The sequence below is a fragment of the Oncorhynchus mykiss genome, chromosome 17 (genome assembly GCF_013265735.2).
Source record: "Oncorhynchus mykiss isolate Arlee chromosome 17, USDA_OmykA_1.1, whole genome shotgun sequence".
Classification (NCBI taxonomy): domain Eukaryota; kingdom Metazoa; phylum Chordata; class Actinopteri; order Salmoniformes; family Salmonidae; genus Oncorhynchus; species Oncorhynchus mykiss.
This window is the reverse complement of record NC_048581.1, coordinates 38269130-38295840: the sequence shown is the minus strand read 5'-3', so window position 1 is coordinate 38295840 and position 26711 is coordinate 38269130. Positions and strand designations below refer to the sequence as shown.

Below are 26711 nucleotides of genomic sequence, written 5' to 3'. Positions count from 1 at the left end.
GATACTCAAGTATTATGTTTTTGAGTTGATTCATGTAAACGTCATATCCCGTTTACAATAGTCTGAATAATTTATTGTTTTTCGAGGTCTGCGCAGGCTCAGTTTTGCATAATATAACCTTGAATGTTCAGATGGGAAGAGTAGCCTAGTAGTTGGAATAGTAACAAGTCTGGACACTGACTGTAGGCTTCACATGTACTCTATTATAATATTAACTACTGCAGAACTAAACGTTTTTGTAGTAAAATTATACACCAAAAATTAATTTAGTTGCAGGAGCGGAGAAAAAATATTTCTTTTTTTCCTCTTGAGAAAACGAGTGCGCGCTTGTTGTCTAGCCTACACACGTAAAATGTTTTCAGCTGACAATATTTTACTTTCATCCACAAAAAAATATGGATCCAAGACTAACTGAAATACTATCAGAAACATGTGATGCCGCGTTCAGGTCGGAAACTTAGTACCTCCGAGTTAATCTTTCAACAACTAGTAAGCAAGTCAGGTTTTTTTGCGTTTCCAACATGATATGAATGCGGCATGAGTGTCAGCACTGCCATAGGAATAACTCACACGGCCCCAGCACAGCAGAATATAACATTCACGTCATGTCGGAAAATCTGAAATGTCCAACTTGCTTAGACTACTCGTTGTAGAAAGCTGATACGTCCCAAATGGGAAACTGGGGTATCAGAATCAACCAATAGGAAGCAATACGCAAATAACACGTTCATTTTTTACCTCGGAGGTCCGAGTTCCCGACATGACATTAACACGGCATGCCTCCAATGCTTAGATAGTTAGAGGTTCAAACGTTGTGGTGGCTAGACAGGTGTAGGGACCCTGGGGACTCAGAATCGAGTGCCACTCTCCTTTAGATTATCTCAACTCCGTTTGCCATCAATTACTGATTGAAGCCAAACAATCAACCCGGGATTGCTGCCTACTGCCTTACAGTACTCTCTCACTGCATTACCAATGCGAGGATACTGTCTGTGTATACAGTCAGCGAGTAAACGGACAGGAGGCGAGCATGTAAAATAGTCACTGCCAAAATGGACAAAGGGAACTACATCATTGCTTCGCTTCTTTTTCAACTGATGGACTTAATATGCGGACAATTATTTCCAGGTAAGTTTATTCTTGTTTCTAGGAATTGCTCAGAAGACTAGGCTACTTTCATCTCAGTAGAATGTGCTTTGGAGATGTCAATACACGGTAACGAAGGGACCGTGGGCAGGTGCATGCCATAGGAGTTCATGCTGTGTCTCCAACTTTTATTTTCGAATAGGCTATACTATACATAATTGAATACGCATGCATGCACGCAAGCTCGAAATACACGGACACACTGTCAAGATGCACGTCATTCGAGCACTTGTTACTCAACGCGCAATTTGGGGTGCTTTTGGGCAAGATTATTTTGTCAATTATAAAACGTGATATTGACCATATCGACTAAATTGATCTGTATCGGTAATGCAGAGTCGGTATGATACAAATAAGTATCTACCATTACGCAAAGCAGTGGTCAATTCTGAGTAGTTTATTGGATATCGTGATAATAAATAATTTAGGCCTAACTTAATCTTGCGTTAAATTGATCATAGCCTAATTGGACCAACTCGAATAAACTCTACTTTAAGAAGAATTATAACATTTTACCATACAGCAATTAATATAGCGTACTTACTACGCGCATGTAGCCATATACTGTACCTCCCATATTGATAGCGTACTCGCGATTTGAAATGATTTTGATTGTAATAAGTGAGACCGATGCATTGCTTCATTGTGGCAAAGGTTTTTGTGGAAAATGTGTTGTAGGTTGTATTTAAACAATGTAACATTAGGCTACGGTAGTATGACGAAATGTTAAAATAACTTGATACTACAGAATAGACTCTGCTGTCACAGTGCACCGTTTGGTTATTTTTGCTCTCAAAATGGAAAATATGCTAAAGTAGGCTTGTTGAATATTCGATAGGCATATACAACAAAACCACGAAATCCACTGTTACCTGGAGAAAAAAACTAAGCTAAATAAAATGAATGATCACGCAATTGAGGACAGTGGTTGAAATCCCTATGCCCGAAAGGCCTATTCATCACATTAGCATTTTTAAAAATGTATGTGGCACAATTATCACACTTTTTCAGTGCGGTTGATTTTCTTATTCCGTGCATGAGTAACGCTGCAAAAGTGTTCATGAGCTCAAGACGCTCTGTCTGTTGAGTTGTGCACCCGTAAGGTGGCGCTCTGGGCACATCAAATTGTATTCCACTCACCCGCAAAGGATCATAAATGCGCGCAAGTGAACTGTTCAAACCAAAGGTGGTTTTAAATCCGAGATCCTGGGCCAATTAACCATTTTCTTTAAAAAAATACGTCCATTTTATCTCTTAAGTTATAGTTTATTTATCATGGAAGTAGATTATCACACTTAATGTATTGGGGTCCATATTTATTTATGATTCATGGATTTGGTGGTTCTAATGAAGGGTGAAATGTTTTGAAATCAGACTATAAATTATTGGACAAACTCATGGAAATATCTCATTTTTTTGTTAGAAATGACTATCATTGTAGTAATGTGCATTAGTTACAAAATGTTAATATATAATTTACAGTGGGCTCCAGTGTAAATCAGGATATTCTGCATAGATTGTATTACTTTAAATAATAATTTTATAAATTGATAAATGTCATGTCAGTCAGTAATCTGGATTTCAGCAACACACCCAAATAATCAGAAAGACAGAAAACCAACCCTATTTCAGTCCCTGCATTTGTTGAACTTTATTCAAATTACCTCCACTAACCTGTACCCCTGCACATTGACTCAGTACCGGTACCCTCGTTATTATGTAAATGTATTGTTCGTTTTTGATTATTTTTTACTTTAGTTTTTTTTTGTAAATATTGAATTAACTCTTTCTTGAACTGCATTATTGGTTAAGGGCTTGTAGGTAAGCATTTCACAGTAAGGTCTACCTACACCTGTTATATTTGGTGCATGTGAGTAAAAATCTAATTTGATTAGTTTTTTAAATTTGAAATATTAATGAGTAAAGTCCATAAACTTAATTTTGACCATGCACATGTATCTCTCACAAAAGATTAATTCTGAATTTTTACATTTCCTTGGAAGTCATCATCCATGCAAGTGTTTTCTGTTTGATATGCATCCTGCTTCCTTGTTCCCAGTCCTTCCCAGTCTGTCACTCTGGCAGGGAAACAAGCCCCCCTCAGTCTGAATGAACAGCTTGAAAAGTATCTTTATTCCCTAACTAATGGGGGTTGGCTTTTGCAAAACACAGTGTGTAAGTAAAATGTGAACATTTACATGGCTGCATAGGCCATTCAGTGCCAGAGCTGCCGAGAGAAAAGCTGAACTTGGGGAGGGACTTCACATTTGAGATATGTGAAGAGAATATATATTACGTGTATTTTTATGGACATCCATGGCCAATGTAAAATGTGTGTTAAGTGGACTGTCCCTGTTTCTCCATCCTACCTCAGTAGTTATTTGCAGGATACATCTGGGCATAGCGGCTAGCCTCATGCCCCTACTGCTATGCTTTACTGGCCATTAATTGTTTATTGTCCAGCGGACACTGGAGGTGGAAGCTACTGGCTAGAGCTGCTGTGTGTGTGTGTGTTCAAAAGGACCAAGTTACCATTTGTATTCAGTTATTAATTACATTTATTTGGCAAGAAGGCAAAATATGGAACAGTCATGTGTCATTTTCTTTTCCTCTCTGTTCTCTTTCTCCTTGAACTGACGACTGCCCTCTGCCCTGAGATGTCAAGCAGACATTTTCGAAAGGCAGACTTTTATCAAATCCATGGTTTTGCATTTCCCCATTTTGAGTGCTGTTTGGAAATGGGAGTGTGGACTGGGAGGTCATCTTTACTGGATGAATGGGCTGTGTATGGAGTGAATAGTACCAATTGGAGGTATGCTGAGACTAGATGGATTTAAAGTGAGTGTAATTTCAATTACATTTTATTTGTTTTACAGTGCATGTATAAAACAAGAGAAGGGTCATTTCAACACTGACGCTGGAAAGTCAGTTGGTCGGTGTTCGAAATTACACTCACTTTAAATCCATCTAGTCTCAGCGTACCTCCAATTGGTACTATCCACTCCATACACAGCCCATTCATCATACATAATATTTGTATTTTCTACATTGTAAAATAATAGTGAAGACATCAAAACTATGAAATAACACATGGAATCATGTCGTAATCAAAAAAAGTGTTAAACAAATCAAAATATATTTGAGATTCTTCAAATTGCCTTAATGACAGCTTTGCACACTCTTGGCATTGTCTCAACCAGCTTCACCTGGAATGCTTTTTCAAAAGCCTTGAATGAGTTCCCACATTTGCTGAGCACTTGTTGGCTGCTTTTTTAAAAACTTTTATGTAACTTGGCAAGTCAGTTAAGAACAAATTCTTATTTACAATGACTGGCCAAACCCGGACAACGCTGGGCCAATTCTGCGCCGCCCTATGGGACTCCCTATCACGGTCGGTTGTGATACAGCCTGGATTCAAACCAGGGTGTCTGTAGTGACGCCTCAAGTGCTGAGATGCAGTGCCTTAGGCCACTGCACCACTCGGGAGACACTTTTCCTTCACTCTTTGGTCTAACTCATCCCAAACCATCTCAATTGGGTTGAGTTTGGGTTATTGTGGAGGCCAGGTCATCTGATGCAGCACTCCATCACACTCCTTCTTAGTCAAATAGCCTTGACACAGCCTGGAGGTGTTGGTCATTGTCCTGTTGAAAAACAAATGATAGTCCCTCTAAGCGCAAACCAGATGGGATGGCGTATTTCCTGCAGAATGCCTTGGTAGTGTGCTTTGAATTGTAAATGAATCACTGACAGTGTCACCAGCAAAGCACCTCCTCCTCCATGCTTCACGGTGGGAACCACACATGCAGAAATCATCCGTTCACCTACTCTGCGTCTCACAAAGACACAGCGGTTGGAACCATTAATCTCAAATTTGGACTCAATCAGAACAAAAGACAGAACTCCACTGGTCTAATGTCCATTGCTCGTGTTTCTTGGCCCAAGCAAGTCTCTTTTTATTATTGGTGTTCTTTAGTAGTGTTTTTTTTGTAGTAATTTGACCATGAAGGCCTGGTTAACGCAGTCTCCTCTGAACAGTTGATGTTGAGATGTGTCTGTTACTTGAACTCTGAAGCATTTATTTGGGTTGCAATTTTTGAGGCTGGTAAGTCTAATGAACTTATCCTCTGCAGCAGAGGTAACTCTGGGTCTTCCTTTCCTGTGGCAGTCCTCATGAGAGTTAGTTTCATCATAGCGCTTGATGGTTTTTGCAACTGCACTTGAAGAAACTTTCACATTTCTTGACATTTTACTCTTCAAATAAAGATGGACTGTTTCTCTTTGCATATTTTAGCTGTTCTTGCCATAATATGGACTTGGTCTTTTACCAACCCTACCTTGTCATAATACGTTTGCTCAACAAAAAGGCATTGAAGTTGATTCACAGTCAAATTATAAGGCAACCAGCTGCAATAGGATTGCGAACTTGCTCAGCATTTGGGCACATAGCTGAACCAACATACAATTCAACTTGAGAATGTATTTTCACTCAGCATTTTTGGTTGAGTAAACACATTCTCAAGCTGAATTGTTTTTGACCTTTCTTGCACATTTCCCAGAGTGCCTTGCCTTTTGAGTGAATTGAAGTTACCGCCCATGACTGCATTTATTAGCGAGAGGCATGGTTGTTGTATTCAATGGTTTTTAGTAGTGTAGCCTTCACCAAGTGAGTGTTATCTTAAATTCAACTCTTTATGACAATACATTACAAACGGTATATTATTAGGCTGTTCTTTGAGGGCCTTGTTATACCTGTGGTCTGAAACTCCTTGTTTACAGGCCACATCAAGCCTGCTGGCTTGCAAAGTGATGTGTAATTCCTATTAGAATCCCGCAACAAGTGAGGATATCCAACAATTGTAACTTTTAATCGGCCGCAACCTGCATTCAGAATGACTGCCGGGATAGGGAAGATGAATTATTGAAACTACCTAAATCAAATAAACTGGAACAGCATCTCATTTAACTGGTGCAATAAGTCCAACTACTAACAGATTGGAATTGTTTAGAAAAATGTATGTTATGTATGTGTAGCATAAGATTAATCAACATAAAATTACATGCACAAACACAGGTACAAACAAACCTGAAAGTCATGATCATGATGGCTGTAATTTTTAGTTTTTTGCACAAACATGAATTTGTAAACCACAACTCACTTCGAGAATAATTTGTGGCGTAAACTATAGCTCAAATTGTCCTTTTGAAAAAGTCCTTTTGAAGTAAAACACACTTGATGATTTGAATTAATTAATTTTTTTTAAGAACAAATTCTTAATTACAATGACGGCTTACCCCGGCCAAACCCTAACGACGCTGGGCCAATTGTGGGCCGCCCTATGGGACTCCCAATCACAGCCGGTTCTGATACAGCCAGGAACTGAACCAAGGTCTGTAGGGACGCTTCTGGCACTGAGATGCAGTGCCTTAGGACTCTGCACCACTCAGGAGCCCTGATGATGATAAGACATGGGCATAAGTTTTGGCAAATCACATAAAGGCACTTGCCCAGGCCGATCTGTCTTTTTTTAAATGATTTTTAAAAATCTCCTATGAAATTAACTTATTTTCATTTAAATGGGAAATGGTTGTTGTATGCAGCCCAGTGTTTCTTTCAGTGGCAAAATGCTCCTTTGCCAAGGAAAGAGATCCAGTGGAAAAAACAAGTATTCTTTGCATACATTACACAGGTCTCTCTCCTCCTTTGCATACATCATCCAGCAGCAGCATACACTGCCTTCAGAAAGTATTCAACCCCCTTGAATTTTTCCATATTTTGTTGCGGTACAAGATGGGATTAAAATGTATTTTATTGTCCATTTTTGTCTGATGTACACAAAATACTGTGGTAGAAACATTTGTGTTAATGTCTCTGACATTGTGGGATATTGTGTGTAGATTGTCACTAATCTCAATTTCATCTATTTTAAATTCAGGCTATAGCACAACAAAATGTGGAAAAAGTCAAGGAGGTTGAATACTTTCTGAAGGCACTGTAACACCTGCACTGTCACGTGAGACAGCAGTCACTCTGTATGCTGGAGAGGGCACTCGTTAGCCGAGTGCTGCCAGACTAATGGTTAATCCCAGGCTGATGCAGTGTCAGTCTTCAAGGTTCCTCTCACCAGCCCCTCCATTTTAGGGAAGGAGGAAGTTCTTTTTTCCAGACAGTATTTTTTTGGTTTGGTTGATATTTCATTGTGGCTTAAGCCAAAGAGTAGGGGTGTAATTTAGGATTAGTATGAGATTTGATTGTTTTTTTTGAGTACCACTCTGTTCCTATACTTCCATCATTGTGTTTTATTTGACAGGTAGGCAAAACAATTTATTTTACTTTCAAGTATTGTGATCGAGGTAAAATTTAAGAGGATTAAATATTGTAATAGGTGGTAAAAAAATAAATAAACAAGAGATTGTGGCCAGCAATTCAACTGTAAATGCCCCAGCAATTCTAACTGGGGGTCAGTCAAGCACTGATGAGAGGGGAAACAACTACACCTCCAAAACTTCAGAGACGGGAAAAATGCACTTCAACTGGTGGAGAAATGAAACACCTGAGAGCACAAATGGGGTTGGGAGGCTGTCGGAGATTTTAATGGATTTCACACTCCGCATGCATCCCAAATGGGCCTCGGGGAATAAGGGAGGAAAAAAAGGGTAAAAGGACAAAAACAGTAGCCTAATTATTCCCAATCAATCCATTAGAACCTGTCGGAACCCTAATTGTTTCCTCCAACTCCCGTTATCATGTGTTGCCGTGGCTGCAGCAGAACGGCGGGAGCACTTTTTGACAAGCTGTCTGTCACTCACCGGCTCTGTCTGTTTAGTATGCTCACCCATCTGGTCACGCTTTTTTTTTTTTCAGGAGAGGAGAGCTGCATTTACCGTGTCAGTGGACAGAGCTGTATTTTCCAGCGGTCTGCTTATCTGCATGACTGTGTCACCCTAATCCGTTGCACTTATTCTATTTGCCTGACTAAATGACAGCTTAATACAGGGGCAGGCCTGCGCCTCTGAGGATGTTAAGGTACAAAACGCTGGAAGAATGTCTCTTCTCTTTTTCAATGACATACTTAAAAGTGAGTTCCTGCCTGAAAAACCTTGCTATGAAGCAGAGGGATGCCTGGTTTTTATCGCTGACTGAGGAAAAAAAACAACAACATTGCCTGTATTCACAAAGCATCTTGGAGTAGAAGTGCTGAATGATCGAATATCAGTTTAGCCTTTTTTTTAAAAATCATAATGAAATAAGAGGGGGGGGGACCTGATCCTAGATCAGTACTCCTACTCTGGAACACTTTGATACTGGCCCTGATATTTTATAGTCGCTTGAAGTTCAACCTGGAATTTTAAGGCACAAAGCATATATTAACTCAGAAGAAATCATACCAATCGATTGAAATAATTGTCAACCATTTTTTTTGTGGATGAATTTCATTGCCGAAAACATGTATGAAGGACACTGGGTTCTTGTGCAGTTAATTTATGCAGCTGAATCATGAAGTTCAGTAATGTTGTATGCTTAACAGAATTAAGACTAATTCATCCATATAAAGATGACAAACTCCTGTTTACAGGAAGTGCCCTATTCTTGCGAGATTCATGATTGCACAGGGAGGAAATTGATCTGTTGCAATCTCACCTGGGAATTAGCAGAGCAGGTTGAGAGAGAGAGAAACAGTAATTTGCACAAACAAATCTCTTGCCGATGTTTTTGTTTTAAGGCACAACCAATGAACATCGATCGTCTGACTGGCGAGGAAGTGACACACAATAGACTATAATCTAGGAGAAAAACCTGAACACTGTTTTCCTCTTATGTTCTATGCTTTCGGACATGTTCTTATCAATGGATGGGAATTGGTATATTTCTCATGTTAAAGAAGAGTAACGTTATGACTGAGATAGAGGCCATGTATTATACGCATACAGTCCTTTCGTGGAGGGCGCCCTTGCGGACTGAATGGTAGAAATCACATTCGGAGATAAACCTCTAGCCAACAGATTGGCCCTCTCTGGGGCCAGGCTCATAGGAACCAAATCTCCAGTCTCGCATTCCAAACCTTCCAAACTAACAGGAGTTGCCACTGGTCCCCACCTAAAAGGTGAATGATCTCTGCGAACCAAGACTGAATGGGACAACGGGGAGCCACAAGAATCAATGATAAGCCCTCCTGGCGCACCCTCTCCAACGTGGGCTGAATCAGAACCACTGGCGGAAATACTGAAAGAAAGGTCGAAGCCACTGGTGCACCAGAGCGTCCGTTCTCACCGCTTCCAGCGAGGAGTGGATTTCATTTGCCTTTTCAGGCGTAATTGTCGATCCTTCAACAGGGGACACGTGAGTGTGACTCCCCCACAAAGTATTTTGTCTTATCAAGGCTACACAGAAATACCAAATCATCCCTAAAAAAAACTAACTCCAGAGTGCTGTATCTAGCAATATATCAGTGACATCCATCTCATGCTACATTGTCTTTCCGGAATTCTAATCGTAGAGGTAAACTAAGGCTGATGATTTGAAGACGATTCTAATAATACACAGGAGGCCAATCTCCCTACAGCTTGGCTATGTCCCAAATTGACATTTTAGGCATTTAGCAGACACTCCCTTATTCAGAGCAACATACAGGAGCAATGGCGGTTAAGTGCCTTGCTCAAGGGCTCATTGACAGAATTTTCACCTAGTCGCCTCTGGGATTGAACCAGTGACTTTTTGGTTAATGTCCCAACTAGGGGCCTCCCGTGTGGCGCAGTGGTTAAGGGCGCTGTACTGCAGTGCCAGCTGTGCCATCAGAGTCCCTGGGTTCGCGCCCAGGCTCTGTTGTAACCGGCCGCGACCGGGAGGTCCGTGGGGCACGCACAATTGGCCTAGCGTCGTCCGGGTTAGGGAGGGCTTGGTCGGTAGGGATGTCCTTGTCTCATCGCGCACCAGCGACTCCTGGCGGCCTGGGCGCAGTGCGCGCTAACCAAGGTTGCCAGGTGCACGGTGTAGCCTCCGACACATTGGTGCGGCTGGCTTCTGGGTTGGATGCGCGCTGTATTAAGAAGCAGTGCGGCTGGTTGGGTTGTGTATCGGAGGACGCATGATTTTCAACCTTCGTCTCTCCCGAGCCCGTACGGGAGTTGTAGCGATGAGACAAGATAGTACTACAACAATTGGATACCACGAAATTGGGGTAAAAAAAAAAATTGTCCCGATTTTTAATCGGAATGGACGATTTTAATTAGGCCCGATTTTGAAGTTTTTATAACAATCTGTATTTTTGGACACCGATTTTTTTGTATTTATTTTTTTTTAAATTAACCTTTTATTTAATATTTTATTTAACTAGGCAAGTCAGTTAAGAACACATTCTTATTTTCAATGACGGCCTAGTGGATTAACTGCCCTTTTCAGATTTTTACCTTGTCAGCTCGGGGAATCTAATCTTGCAACCTTACAATTATCTAGTCCAACGCAATAACGACCTGCCTCTCTCTCGTTGCACTCCACAAGGAGACTGACAGCCTGTTACGCGAATGCAGTAAGCCAAGGTAAGTTGCTAGCTAGCATTAAACTTATCTTCTAAAAAACAAGCAATCATAATCACTAGTTAACTACACATGGTTGATGATATTATCTAGCGTGTCCTGCGTTGCATATAATCGATGCGGTGCGTATCGTTGCTCCAATGTGTACCTAACCATAAACACCAATGCCTTTCTTAAAATCAATACACAGAAGTAAATATTTTTAAACCTGCATATTTAGCAAAAAGAAATCCAGGTTAGCAGGCAATATTAACCAGGTGAAATTGTGTCACTTCTCTTGCGTTCATTGCGCACAGTCAGTGTATATGCAACAGTTTGGGCTGCCTAATTTGCCAAAATTTTTCATCATTATGACAACATTGAAGGTTGTGCAATGTAACAGGAATATTTAGACTTATGGATGCCCCCCGTTAGATAAAATACGGAACAGTTCTGTATTTCACTGAAAGAATAAACGTTGTCTTTTCGAGATGATAGTTTCCGGATTTGACCATATTAATGACCTAAGGTTTGTATTTCTGTGTCTTATTATGTTATAATTAAGTCTATGATTTGATAGAGCAGTCTGACTGAGCGGTGGTAGGCAGCAGTAGGCTCGTAAGCATTCATTCAAACAGCACTTTTGTGCGTTTTGCCAGCAGCTCGTCACTGTGCTTCAAGCATTGCGCTGTTTATGACTTCAAGCCTATCAACTCCCGAGATTAGGCTGGTGTAACCGAAGTGAAATGGATAGCTAGTTAGCGGGGTGCGCGCTAATAGCGTTTCAAATGTCACTCACTCTGAGACTTGGAGTGGTTGTTCCCCTTGCTCTGCATGGGTAACGCTGCTTCGAGGGTGTCTGTTGTCGTTGTGTTCCTGGTTCGAGCCCAGGGAGGAGCAAAGAGAGGGACGGAAGCTATACTGTTACACTGGCAATACTAAAGTGCCTATAAGAACATCCTGTCAAAGGTTAATGAAATACAAATGGTGTAGAGGGAAATAGTCCAATAATTCCTATAATGACTACAACCCAAAACTTCTTACCTGGGAATATTGAAGACCCATGTTAAAAGGAACCACCCGTTTTCATATGTTCTGAGCAAGGAACTTAAACGTTAGCTTTCTTACATGGCACATATTGCACTTTTACTTCTCCAACACTTTGTTTTTGCATTATTTAAACCAAATTGAACATGTTTCATTATTGATTTTATTGATGTATTATATTAAGTTAAAATAAGAGTTAATTCAGTATTGTTGTAATTGTCATTATTACCGATTTAAATCGGACTATTGATTTATTTGTATCGGCTTTTTTTGGTCCTCGGTATCGGTGTTGAAAAATCATAATCGGTCGACCTCTAGTCCCAATGCTCCTAACTACTAAGCTACCTGTCACCCAAATGGCACCGTACTCCCTACATAGACGCTCTGATCAAAAAACAGTGCACGATGAACCCTGGTCAAAAGTATTGCAACTATATAGGCAATAGTGTGGCGTTTGGGAAGCAGCCTTGAGTATGCAGTAGCAGAAACTCTTCTACTGTGTGAAGAGAGGGGGAGGGGGGGGGGGGGGTGTTCAGGTTAGGTAGAAGGAAGATTGTATGAGGGAGAGTGAGGAAAGAGGGAATGGCAAATGAGGCTGATGGATAGACTAAAAGAGTGCTCCTTGGCGTAAACTCAAGAGGCCAGTATAAGGAAAGTCCCCTCGAGGCCATTGAGGAGAGGCAGGAACAAACATAATATTGTCTGGCACTGTGGAAGCTCTACTCACTGTTTGCTCTCAAACAGGCGTCTTTCTTTGTGATGTTTGCAAAGTGAGCCTTTTACTGCCAAGACCCACAGTACATTAATCCAGCATCTGCCTCCTTTCTCCACACCTCTTCTTTGACACATCTTTACTTCTCTTTCTCTGTCCCACCCTTACTTCAACTAGCCCAACAATTTATCTTCAGCGACAATGGCATGAACCATCATTTTTCTAATTTCTCTCTCTCTCTCCATGTCATAGCATTTAAATGGATGGAGACAAAGAAGGAGAGCTTACTGTTAATTGGACAGAGGGAGGGAGCGTGTTAACGCAAATTCAGACTTGATTAATAGATAATTATATCTGTCATCAACTGAAATGATTACCGGCAAATTGCACCGAAGCCGCTCAGATTGGAAGTTTCGAATGAAAAGCTGCTGCATTGCCAGCCTTGTCTGCCTCTCTGTCAAACAGTTACCTCAGATTTAGATCTGTGGAGGGTAACCATGGAAAAGTGCTCCTTATATAAGATTTGACAGGCATATTCGAATGAAACAAGCCTCTCCAGAAGTCGGTAAAGTGATAATAACAATCCAGCTCAGAGGAGGGAATTGGCCATTACGTTGGTGAAATGGATGTCACAGCGCTCATTGCTGTTTGATCCCAGATGGTCAGAGGTGATCAATTCAAAGGTTCGGTCCACCTCCTGGCCTCATCCATCGCCATGAGATGACATTGCGTCATCGTGGGGCGCTCATTAAGAGATGCCCCTTTTCAAACCATTTCCGTTACCTCTTGTCAGGCCTTGAGAAATGTTCTCTTCACTTATTGGCTTCTGAAGAGTTGACAGGGCCGTGGCAGAAGTAAATGGTCTGTTCTGGAAGCTTGTCTCGTGCAGTTGCTCTTCTTTTGCTTAGTCAGGTGTGTCTTTTTAACCACCAGCGATTTGCTCTTCGTGAAGGAGAGCAGTGCCATCCACGCTTTGGCTTCTCAATCTCCCTTGAAGGTGGTATTAGTTAGGTCCGATAACAGCCGTCTCTAAGGCAATTTAATAAGACAGCCAGTCAACATTGTGCTGGCACTTCGGCGAACAAAAGGGGATATGAGAAGAACAGAGATCACCTGTGTCACACGGTGATGTCGTTTTTAACTTTGAGTAGCTCCCTGTGTTTGTTAGACTCACCGTGTCTTGTAGTGGCTGCAACTCAATCCCCTCTTAACTGATGTATTATTCCATAGCATGGGGCTCGTTTTAAGCAACCCTTTTCTACACATGAGAGGATCCAGACAAGAAAATGGCCACAATTGTCTGTAAAACCCAAACTGTGTGAGTTAAACTAATATGTCACCAATATTGAAAGGGGAGACTCACAAACACAACAGTGTTGGTGGTTCTGCTCTACGAGGCACTCTACATCTGAAAGTAACCCAGTACTGGGCTGTAAAAATGGAAAGAAAGTGCATATGGTGGCAAATGTGCCAAAAATAACATGACAACATGGGTCTAAACTGTTTTTTTTTCTACGTATTCTTATCTCTGATAAAGGACAGACACTTAACCTTGTTCCTTATGTTTCAATGTTCCAATGTTTCATCAAATACTTAAAAAAAAAAAAAAAAAACTAATTATACCTTTTATGACAATCTTAAATCAATTCCATATGTTAGCTTAGTAGATATTGTGATCTAAGGGCTTAGACCTACAGTTTTTTTTATTATTATTTTTATTTTTATAAAGACAGTAGCGAACAAATAGGAGGCGAATGTGAAAGTATTATATTGCATTAAAGTCAATGTTAGCCTGGCGGAATGAAAGGCAGTGATAATGAACTGGCTGGGCTCCTTCAAGACCTGGGGCTTTGTCAACGTGAGGAGTCTGGAATGGTAACAAGACCCCTCATGCATTTTCTCCCTCCAGAGAGACCATTAACCTTTCCCTCTCATTCACACACACATCTCTCAGACACTTCCTCTACCGCCGATAGCCTCGCTTTGTTCCTTCATGGGGAGATTAAAAGCCCCTTAATTGGTTAGGCTAATGGCAATTTGCCGGAGTGTACTAATGCCTGACACATTATTTAGTCCCTCGTGAAAAGGTCAGGCTTGGGCGCTCGTGTGCCCTGAGATATACTTCTACGCTAAAGTAAGACCCGGCCAGCCCTGTTGCTGAGTGAAAAAACAACAGTTTAAGAGAGTGTCTGAGGTTTCTGCAGGACTGGGATAAAGGGGACCAAAGCGTTGTTGTTGACACTGAAGCAGGTGCGGGCTTTGGCTGGAGTTTTTTTCACTTGCTTCGTTTCATAAAGCCGTGAACACAAACGGGGGAGATAAGAGCCATAACTAATCATCGCCCTGCTCCATTTTGCGAGGCGTGATTTGATTAGGAGAGCCTGTGATCGTCCTCTCAGAAAGGTCAAATGACGCCCCAGTGTGTTGTACAGTCCTTGTGACACTCGTGGCTGGGAAATAACTATCAACAATGGCAACTACTATCATGGTCAGATCATATTACATATTTTCCACCAAATTCTTAAACTTTTAGAAACTGATTTAATTAAATATTTAAGAAAATGACCTCATGCTATTCTATATATATTCTCAGCATTTTTATTGAAAGTATATGAATAATGGTTTGCATATGAAACTGGGTTCATACTTGTGTACAAACGGGTCCAATTGAACCTGCAAGTAAGCATTTCCATGCACATCTTGTACAAACGACTAAAACTTTTATTTTAAATTGTATGTTAATGTTTCTGGTTATTTCAAACCTTTTTCTTTCATTCTTATGCAGACAGGCCTTGCCATGGTTGATATCCCACTTAAAATTTTACATTTATGTTGAGAGAAGTCTACCTCTGCCACTCAGTTTTTGATCCTACTGTGATGAGTGACAATTGGACTATTTTCCCCTCCTTTTCATTGTCAGTGACTTCACATGAGACTGATAGTGCTGTGGTTTTGTATCATTAATAACTATCATTTTAAGTCTAAGACCTCTGGCTCAAATTTGAAATGCATTTTGATGTTTTTGTGTGAATGTGTAATGAAGTACTGTAAATCTAATGTAATTGTCAGTTATAGAATAATGCACAAAAGTTAAAACTCCATAAATAGGCAAGAGTGGTTATTTTGCATGCCGAGGGGTCCAGCAACAATTTAAAAATATTAAATTTCATTTTCATAACACTTTCCACAACACATTATGTTGCCTCAGGCCACTACTCTACTACCACATATCTACAATACAAAATCCGTGTGTGTGTAGAGTGCGTGTCTTAACACAGTCCCCGCTATTCCATAAGGTGTATTCTATTTATATATATTTTTATATCGGATTCTACTGCTTTCATCAGTTACCTGCTGTGGAATAGAGTTCCATGTAGCCATGTCTCTTTTAATTTTATCTTTATTTAACTAGGCAAGTCAGTTAAGAACAAATTCTTATTTTCAATGACGGCCCAGTGGGTTAACTGCCTGTTCAGGGGCAGAACGACAGATGTGAAGAGACCTTTGGGAGCATGTCTGTGGGGTATGCATGGGTGACTGAGCTGTAGTTTAAACAGACACCTCGGTGCATTCAGCATGTCAACACTACTTAAAAAAACAAGTAGTGATGAAGTCACTCTCCTCCACTTTGAGCCATGAGAGATTTACATGCATATTATTGTTAGCTCTCCGTGTACATTTAAGGGCCAGCCGTGCTGCCCTGTTCTGAGCCAATTGTCACTCTTTGTGGCACCTGACCACACAAATTAACAGTAGCCCAGGTGAGACTAAACTAGGGCCTGTAAGGACCTGCCTTGTTGATAGTGTTGTTAAGACCGAGCTGCGCTTTATTATAGACTGACTTCTCCCCATCTTTGCTACTATTGTATCAACATGTTTTGACCATATATTTACAATACAGGGTTACTCCAAGCAGTTTAGTCACCTCAATTTCCACATGATTTAGTTGAGGTTTAGTGAATGATTTGTCCCAAATACAATGTTTTTAGAACTATTTAGGATGAACTTATTCCTTGCCACCCACTCTGAAACTAACTGCAACTCTTTGTTAAGTGTTTCAGTAATTTCAGTTGCTGTAGTAGCTGATGTGTATAGTGTTGAGTCATCCGCATACATAGACATGTCATTAGTAAAGATTGAAAAAAGCAAGTTGCCTAGACAGCTGTCCTGGGGAATTCCTGATTCTACCTGTATTATCTTGGAGAGGCTTCCATTAAAGAACATCCTCTGTCTTCTGTTAGACATGTAACTCTTTATCCACAATATAACAGGGGGTGTACAGCCATGACACATGTTTTTCCAGCAGCAGACTGATCGATTATGTCAAAAGCCGTACTGAAGTCACATAAAACAGCCCCCACAATCTTTTTACCGTGAATTTCTCTGTCAACCAGTCATTTGTTTAAATGCCGTGCTAATTGAATGTCCTTCAGTATAAGCGTGCTGAAAGTCTTTCAATTTGTTTACAGTAAAATAGCATTGTATCTGGTCAAACACAATTTTTTCCTGAAAGTTTACTAAGGGTTGGTAACAGGCTGACTGGTTGGCTATTTGAGCCAGTAACGGGGGCTTTATGATTATTGGGTAGAGGAATTATTTTTGCTTCCCTCCAGGCCTGAGGGCATACACTTTCTAGTATGTGTGTGTAGTAGTGGCAATATTGCTCACTATTATCCTCAGTAATTTTCCATCCAAGTTGTCAGACCCCGGTGGCTTCTCATTGTTGATAGACAACAGTAATTTGTTCACCTCTTCCACCCTCACTTTACGGAATTCAAAATTACAATGCTTGTCTTTATTAATTTGATCAGTTATATTTGGATGTGTAGTGTCACCGTTTGTTGCTGGCATGTCATGCCTGAGTTTGCTAATCTTGCCAATGAAAACATCATTAAAGTAATTGGCATTGTCAGTGGGTTTTGTGATGAATGAGCCTTCTGATTCAATGAATGATGGTGCTGAGTTTGCCTTTTAGACCAAAATTTCATTTTAAGGTATTTCTACTGTCATTCCTCTTATCCTTTATCTTTGTTTCATAGTGTAGTTTCTTCTTTTTATTCAGTTTAGTCACATGATTTTCTCAATTTGCAGTACTTTTGCCAATCGATTGTGCAGACGGACTTAATTGCCATTAATTTAGCCTCATCCCTCTCAACCATAATGTTTCAATTCCTCATCAAACCACAGGGATTTACCGTTTTAAAAAAAAAATTTTTTTACAGTAGTTTTCTTAAAGGGTGCATGCTTATTAGTAATTGGAATAAGACATTTCATAAATGTGTCAAGTGCAGCGTCTGGTTACTCCTCATTCCACACCACAGACCCAACAAATATTCTTTACATCAACATAGGAATCACTACAAAACGTATTGTATGACCTCTTATACACTATTAGACCCAGCCTTGAACTTTTGGCTTTCCTAGATATGGCTACTACATTGTGATCACTACATCCGATGGATCTGGATACTGCTTTAAAGCACATTTCTGAAGCATTAGTAAAGATGTGATCAATACATGTTGATTTTGTTTGTGTGCTGTTTGTAACTACCCTGGTAGGTTGACTGATACCCAGATTGCAGGCACTGGTTATAGTTTAAAACTTTTTCTTGAATGGGCAGCTTGATGAAAGCCAGTCAATATTTAAATTACACAGAAAATATACCTCTGTTTGCTATCAAGCATTTCACACGTTATCCAGATACTGACTGTTAACATGTGGTCAATAGCAGCTTCCCACAAGAATAGGCTTTAGGTGAGGCAGATAAACCTGTAGCCATATTACTTCAACAGTATTTATCATGAGATCCTCTCTAAGCTTTACAGGAATGTGGTTCTGATTATAAACAGCGACACCTCCATTGGCATTTGTCTTTTCTGTAAATGTTATTATCATGTATTGCTATCACAGTATCGTCAAAGGTATTATCTAAGTGAGTTTCAAAGATTGCCAGAACATGAATTGAATCTGTAACTAGCAAATTATTGATTTCATGAAACTTTGTTTCTTAAGCTACATACAGTTGAACTCAAGTTTACATACACCTTAGCCAAATACATTTAAACTCAGTTTTTCACAATTCCTGACATTTAATCCTAGTAAAAATTCTTAGGTCAGTTAGGATCACCACTTTATTTTAAGAATGTGAAATGTCAGAATAATAGTAGAGAATTATTTCAGCTTTTATTTCTTTCATCACATTCCCAGTGGGTCAGACGTTTACATACACTCAATTAGTATTTGGTAGTGTTGCCTGTAAATTGTTTAACTTGGGTTAAATGTTTCGGGTAGCCTTCCACAAGTTTCCCACAATAAGTTGGGTGAATTTTGGCCAATTCCTCCTGACAGAGCTGGTGTAACGGAATCAGGTTTGTCGGCCTCCTTGCTCGCACACGCTTTTTCAGTTCTGCCCATACATTTTCTATAGGATTGAGGTCAGGGCTTTGTGATGGCCACTCCTTTGTTGCCCTTAAGCCATTTTGCCACAACTTTGGAAGTATGCTTGGGGTCATTGTCCCATTGGCAACCAAGCTTTAACTTTGATGTCTAAAATATATCCACATAATTTTCCTCCATGTTGCCATCTATTTTGTGAAGTGCACCAGTCCCTCCTGCAGCAAAGCACCCCCACAACATGATGCTGCCACCCCCTGCTTCACGGTTGGGATGGTGTTCTTCGGCTTGCAAGCCTCCCCCTTTTTCCTCCAAACATAACGATGGTCATTATGGCCAAACAGTTCTATTTTTGTTTCATCAGACCAGAGGACATTTCTCCAAAAAGTACGATCTTTGTCCCCATGTGCAGTTGCAAACCATAGTCTGGCTTTTTTATGTAGGTTTTGTAGCGGTTGGGTTCTTCCTTGCTGAGCGGCATTTCAGGTTGTCGATATAGGACTCGTTTTACTGTGGATATAGATACTTTTGTAGCTGTTTCCTCCAGCATTTTCACAAGGTCCTTTGCTGTTGTTCTGGGATTGATTTGGGCTTTTCACACCATAGTATGTTCATCTCTAGGAGACAGAACGCGTCTCTTTCCTGAGCGGTATGACGGCTGCGTGGTCACATGGTGTTTATACTTGCGTATTATTGTTTATACAGATGAACCTGGTCCCTTCAGGCGTTTGGAAATTGCTCCCAAGGATGAACCTGACTTGTGGAGGTCTACAATTTATTTTCTGAGGTCTTGGCTGTTTTTCTTTTGAATTTCCCACGATGTCAAGCAATGAGGCACTGAGTAGGCCTTAACTTAATATGCAGGTTTAACAATATATACTTGTGTATTGATTTTAAGAAAGGTGTTGATGTTCATGGTTAGGTACACATTGGTGCAACGTCAGTACTTTTTTTTTTCGGGAATGCGCTTGTTAAATCAGCAGTTTGGCGAAGTAGGCTGTGATTCAATGATAAATTAACCAGCACCGCATCGATTATATACAACGCAGGACAAGCTAGATAAACTAGTAATATCATCAACCATGTGTAGTTAACTAGTGATTGTTTAGATTGATTGTTTTTTATAAGATGCGTTTAATGCTAGCTAGTACCTTACCTTGGCTCCTTGCTGCACTCGCATAACAGGTAGTCAGCCTGCCACGCAGTCTCCTCGTGGAGTGCAATGTAATCGGCCATAATCGGTGTCCAAAAATAACGATTACCGACTGTTATGAAAACTTGAAATCGGCCCTAATTAATCGGCCATTTCGATTAATCGGTCGACCTCTATTTCTGACCTGCGCAAATGTGCCCGTGTCCTGTTATGTATTGTTATCAGTTTTATTTTCGTTGCTTCGAATGTCCAGTAAATGATAACCATGTCAAGTGCACTTCATGCCATGCCTGTGATATGGACAATGGGGCTTATAGTTAAAAATCAAAGGGTGCCAGTTTTTAGGATGATGCATTTGTTTTCCATTCATTTGGGCTGGAGTTATTTAAAGTGAGAGATCAAGCTGATCCTAACTGTTATAGGAACATTTCTATTTTGCCCTGTTTATCAAGTGTGTCAATCAACTGACTGGCTTTCTTAATGTCTGTAGTATTCTCTCTGGTATGCAATCTGGTTACCGCTCAGGCTATCGAGGTGTCACTGCAACCTTAAGTCCTAAATGAGGTCACCATTGCCCTTGATTCTAAGCAATGTTGTCCTGCTATTTGTATTGACTTGGCCAAAGCTTTTGATACGATAGACAAATTAATTTTTGTGGGCCGGCTAAGGAGTATTGGTGTCTCTGAGGGGTCTTTAACCTGGTTTGCTAACTACCTCAAAGAGTGCAGTGTATAAAGTCAGAATCTGCTGTCTCAGCCACTGCCTATCACCAAGGGAGTACCCTACTCCATCTACATTAACCACATAGCTCAGGCAATAGGAAGCTCTCTCATCCATTTTATATGCAGATGATAGTCTTAAACTCAGCTGGCCCTAGATTTTGTGTTAAATGCTCTACAACAAAGCTTTCTTGGTGTCCAACAAGCTTTCTCTGCCCTTAACCTTGTTCTGAACACCTCCAAAACAAAGGTCATGTGGTTTGGTAAGAAGAATGCCCCTCTCCCCACCGGTGTGGTTACCTCAAGCTCTAAACCCTCAATTAGTAGTCACCTCATACAAGTACTGGGAGTACAGAGGTTCTTCCTTTAAAAGTTGCAGTGTACTGCAGCACAGCTTGCGTGGTGCCGCAGAATTCTATGGCACGTTATTTAAGTGCCAACCACTGGTACCATTAATGTTAGTTAGTGCTAGTTTGACAACAGAGGGCATCTTTGAGAAGCATTTGATAGCCTTCAATAGTGGCTGTACTAGAAAATGTACATTCTTTTTTGTAAGAACATAGTATATGGGACAGATTTTTTGTTGTTGTTGAAATTTAGCTTAATTAATTTGATTAATATTATGGTGTTTCTATTCCAAGAAATATGAAAAACCCCCTGGGTTTCCGTTAGGATGCAACAGAAAATATGGCACTGTACAATGTGAAGGTTGGGAGTAGGCTACAGTGCTGGGGTATTTTAGCTAAAGTCATGTTGGCACGCAGGAAACTGGGGTTCATTTCCCTGAGGAGGAAGGAGTAGGCTGTCCTTGTAAATAAAAATGTGTTCGTAACTGACTTGCCAAGTCAAATGAAGGTTACTAAGAGCATAACGTTCCTACACCATTTTAGTCTAACCAATACCCAAATGGAGATTCAGACAAAATAAAAAATCTCCTTGTTTTATCAAGGTGCTAAAATAGTTGTTGGCTAATGCTTCAAATCCTATTGCTTCTAACTTCAGTATGCTCTTTCAATAAGATCTACACCACTTTAAACAGCACATTACTCAACACTAGTGAGACTCATGTCACCGACGGTAGGCCTACAGTAGATAGAACAATTTGATGTGTCTCTCCGCCAATAATTAGCATTTGGAGGATTCTAAATTAAAACCAAAGACCGCCTCATGGGTCTCCCGATTGCCTGGGTGTCTGTAGCAACGCATTTTGCATTGCGGTGACTTGTACAGCTGCGCCACTGTGGAGGCCCCATCCACAAAATATCAAAATACAGAGGTATTGGTAAAGGTATATTGTCCTGCTAATAGCCCATAATGGGCTATTATAATACTGTACATGGTGTCCAGGTCAGGATATCCAAACATTTAATTTATTAAAGACTATCAGTAATAATGTTGGTACATTATTTATTTTGATCCAATGCCATGAATGAGTGAGTAACTCAGCTTTATGTAGGTGCCGCTATATGACTGTGCCATCAACTTGATAATATTTAAGGTTATTTCATTATTATTTTTTAGATTTTAATCTGAATAAAGGCCAAAATGTATATTTGTAAAGTACAAAAAAAAAGAACCGCTGGGCCAATTGTGTGCCGCCCTATGGGATTCCCAATCATGGTCGGATGTGATTTATTAATAATACTTAAATACATTTGACGATAGAGTTCCCAGCAGCAGGACCGCTACCTCCGCCTTTGTGCAAGGAGGAGCAGGAGGAGCACTGCCAGAGCCCTGCAAAATGACCTCCAGCAGGCCACAAATGTGGATGTGTCTGCTCAAACGGTCAGAAACAGACTCCATGAGGTTGGTATGATGGCCCGACGTCCACAGGTGGGGGTTGTGCTTACAGCCCAACACCGTGCTGGACGTTTTTCATTTGCCAGAAAACACCAAGATTGGCAAATTCGCCACTGGCGCCCTGTGCTCTTCACAGATGAAAGCAGGTTCACACTGAGCACATGTGGCAGTCTGGAGATGCCGTGGAGAACGTTCTGCTGCCTGCAACATCCTCCAGCATTACCGGTTTGGCGGTGGGTCAGTCATGGTGTGGGGTGGCATTTCTTTGGGGGGCCGCACAGCCCTCTATGTGCTCGCCAGAGGTAACCTGACTGCCATTAGGTACCGAGATGAGATCCTCAGACCCCTTGTGAGACCATATGCTGGTGCGGTTGGCCCTGGGTTCCTCCTAATGCAAGACAATGCTAGACCTCATGTGGCTGGAGTGTGTCAGCAGTTCCTGCAAGAGGAAGGCATTGATGCTATGGACTGGCCCGCCTGTTCCCCAGACCTGAATTCAATTGAGCACATCTGGGACATCATGTCTCGCTCCATCCACCAACACCACGTTGCACCACAGACTGTCCAGGAGTTGGCGGATGCTTTAGTCCAGGTCTGGGAAGAGATCCCTAAGGAGACCATCCGCCACCTCATCAGGAGCATGCCCAGGCGTTGTAGGGAGGTCATACAGGCATGTGGAGCCTCATTTTGACTTGTTTTAAGGATATTACATCAAAGTTGGATCAGCCTGTAGTGTGGTTTTCCATTTTCATTTTGAGTGTGACTCCAAATCCAGACCCTCCATGGGTTGATAAATTTGATTTCCATTGATCATTTTTGTGTGATTTTGTTGTCCGCACATTCAACTATGTAAAGAAAAAAGTATTTAATAAGAATATTTCATTCATTCAGATCTAGGATGTGTTATTTTAGTGTTCCCTTTATTTTTTTGAGCAGTGTATATTACCCTGCTAATAACAGGGTTAATAATATATCTGTGAGAATATCCAAGGGGCTTTTATACTTCAAAATAATAATAATTGCTTTGTTTAAAAAAATAACTTTTTAAAAATTGTTTTCAAATTACGTAAAATGAGCGAGAGGGGGGGGGGGCATTCTTGAACATCGAGTGAGACATTGTTACTAATTTGTAAATAAAGCCAGTTATTTTAGAATGATTTATTTCTGTTTTTAGAGGGAGAGAAACCAAAAGACTACAGTCATCTCATGGGTCTCTCAGTCAAGGCTAGCACAGGTATTGAACCAGGATCTGTAGCAACACAACTTGCACTGCTATGCAGTGTTTCAGACCTGTGTGCCACTCAGGCACTGTACTGGTTGGGAGTGGCCAACAGTACCACAGTAAGAGTAAAACTAATAACCTTAGTGTAACCACAGTTTTAGTAAGTAATACTGAAGTCGTCCACAATTATCCGTTTCTATTTAGGTTTATGTCGCCCATTCTTTGTCAATTAGACACAGTAGAACCCAAAAGCATAACCAGTGTTTTAACTCCCCCTTGCGCTGGTCTGGAGCAATGAAGTGGTGACGCAGGGTACCGTACTAAACCACAAATTACCTCTCAACCCGCAGCATAATCGCAAAACCTTTAGTGGAGCAACCACTGTATGGCTAGACGGTACACTGTCCTTCTCTCAGCACATATCAAAGCTGCAGGCTAAAGTTAAATCTAGACTTGGTTTCCTCTATCGTAATCGCTCCTCTTTCACCCCAGCAGCCAAACTAACCTTGATTCAAATTACCATCCTACCCATGCTAGATTACGGAGACCTAATTTAGAGATCGTCAAGTAAGGGTGCTCTCGAGCGGCTAGATGTTCTTTAAGCATTTTTCCACCAATGCTCCTTATAGGACGCATCACTATACTCCTCTGTAAACCAGTCGCAAGACCCACTTGTTGATGCTTATTTATAGAACCCTCTTAGGCCTCACTCCTCCTTATCTGAGATACCTACTTCAGCCCTCATCCTCCACATACAACACCCATTCTGCAAGTCACATTCTGTTAAAGGTCAAAACACACAAATCCCTGGGTCACTCCTCTGCAGTTCGCTGCAGCTAGTGTCTGGAACCAGCTGCAACAAACACTCAAACTGGACAGTTATGTCAATCTCTTCATTCAAAGACTCAATCATGGACCCTCTTACTGACAGTTGTGGTTGCTTCACGTGATGTATTACTGTCTCTACCTTTTGCTTGTGCTGTTTGTACCCAATAATGTTTGTACCATGTTTTGTGCTTCTACCATGTTGTTATCTTGTGTTGCTGCCATGCTATCTTAGGTATCTCCTTATGTAGTGATGTCTCTTGTTGTGATGTGTGTTTTGTCATATTTTTTTCTATCCCAGACCCCATTCTAGCTGGAGGCTTTTTTTTGTATTTTGGTAGGCCGCCCATCGTAAATAAGATTTTGTTCACTGACTTGCCTAGTTAAATAATATAAAATATGGACATTTTAAAGTAGTAGGCTAAAAACAAAGTCCAAAGGGTTATTTTCATTGTGGTCCTCTTAGACAGTGAGATGACACTGATGACAAGATTGACACATACTTTAGGCCTAGAGAAGATTCAGATCCACACAACAGATGCAATAGAATGAACTTTTCAGACACCTTTTTTGAGCTCTAAAAAATGACTTGACTCCAAGTCAAAGTTCCTATCTCTGTTTTTAAGGCCCCCACCCTGGCTTAAAGTTATGTTCCTATATTTCTCTAATCTCTACTTAAGAGCATTGTGTTTTCACTGAGCTTAATGATGGTTTGGAGGTGGTCCTGCAGACAGGAAAGCAAATGAAGATGACGGGATCGTTATCTCCCCATCAGTACAAGGATCCTCTTTGATTAATGATGTTAGGAGAGACAATTCCCCCCAATCTCCCCTCTCTTTTACATCGCTGGTGTGTCTCTGGGCTGCATGCGTTTCTGACTGGCAGGGGCTGCCATCCTAAATCTAGGGAAGAGAATGGAGCATCTTGTTGCCCTTAGTCTGACACTGATTCAACAGAGCACATGGCTAAATTAAACTAGTTTGAGGACGTGAAGGTCTGATAGCATGCGTACAATAATATGTGTGGGAACAAACATGTGAGAAGGACCCGCTGAATGTCATTGTGGGTTTAGTGTCATTTTCTTTCTTCTATAAATATTTATGTTCGGCTGGGGTTGATCTCCCGAGACCCAGTTCAATACAGCTACTATTATGTGATTTTATAACCATTATTGCCTTTCCCAACAAGCAATTGATTTGATGGAACTCGCTTTGTTATATAGCCCTGCCAGTCTCTCTCATAATGAGCATCCTAACTTTACCTGCCATTAACATGGCATAGCTTTATCTGGGCGACGAGAGTACAATGGGGGTTGTCTGGATGTGAGGTGAGTTCTAATGGTACAATACCATTACCTCATCCAGTAACTCAGCACATCTTATGGTAAAGTAGCATTTCTAGCATGGAACTGTAGGCTTCGTGCCTTCTGCCAATCGTCTCAATCCTCAAATGGCTCTGTAATGCTGTTGAAGTGCCTCATCTGTCAAGGGGAGTCATTCTGAAGACGCATTGACCAATCCAACCATTTTTTTTTCTCCTTTCTTGTTTTGCATGAAGGAAACTGACACTTGTGATTTCGTTGGATATGAGCATTGTTTGAGTGTTAGGCATGGGGTACAGAGTACCTTTTGATGGTGTGCAATGAAGCTATGACCCATTGACTTGAATATTCATCCCCTTGTTTTATTCACTGGTGGCTGGAAATAAAACTGAATAATAAAGGGGAGCTTTGGAGTATTTCTGATAGGCTTCACCCCATCAACTGTATCTATGTTGGTAGAGTCGAACCATTGGCAGCTCCACTCTGTACTTTAGAGAATTAGCCAGCACAGACAGACTCCGGGAAGGCACTCCCACATAAAAAATGACCATCGTGTACTATAGTACTTACTATACTGTTTTGCAGACTTTATTGTAATATTCACTAAAGTCTGCAAAAACACTACCGTGACTACTGTAATATTTACTGTTTTACGGACATGACTGTTGTATACGGTAGTGTTTACTATAGTATCAATACTGTAAAGAGAAATTGCACTATATACTGTAGTGTTTTTGCAGACTGTACTGTATTGTAGTGTTTTTGTGGACTGTTTACGGTAGATTTTTTGCCGGCCATTACTCTAGTATTTACTTTAGTAGTTTTTGTTATCTTTGACATAGCAGTGGAGGCTTTGTCC

The 26711-nt window shown here is 40.8% G+C and overlaps 1 protein-coding gene across 13 annotated transcripts in view; it reads left to right on the top strand.

The window, feature by feature from the left end:
- Nucleotides 1–711: 711 nt before the first annotated feature.
- The window catches only part of ptprt (protein tyrosine phosphatase receptor type T), a 413011-nt gene continuing 387011 nt past the window's right edge, over nucleotides 712–26711 (top strand). For 3 of the 13 annotated variants that reach the window (XM_021568414.2, XM_021568413.2, XM_036949849.1), the window contains exon 1: nucleotides 730–1128. In XM_021568414.2, coding sequence (XP_021424089.1) covers nucleotides 1053–1128 — 76 coding nt within the window. In that variant the 5' untranslated portion in view covers nucleotides 730–1052. Of the gene's footprint in view, nucleotides 1129–26711 lie in introns of all 13 variants that reach the window. The other 10 variants (XM_021568411.2, XM_021568408.2, XM_021568415.2 and 7 more) reach the window with 8 other exon arrangements.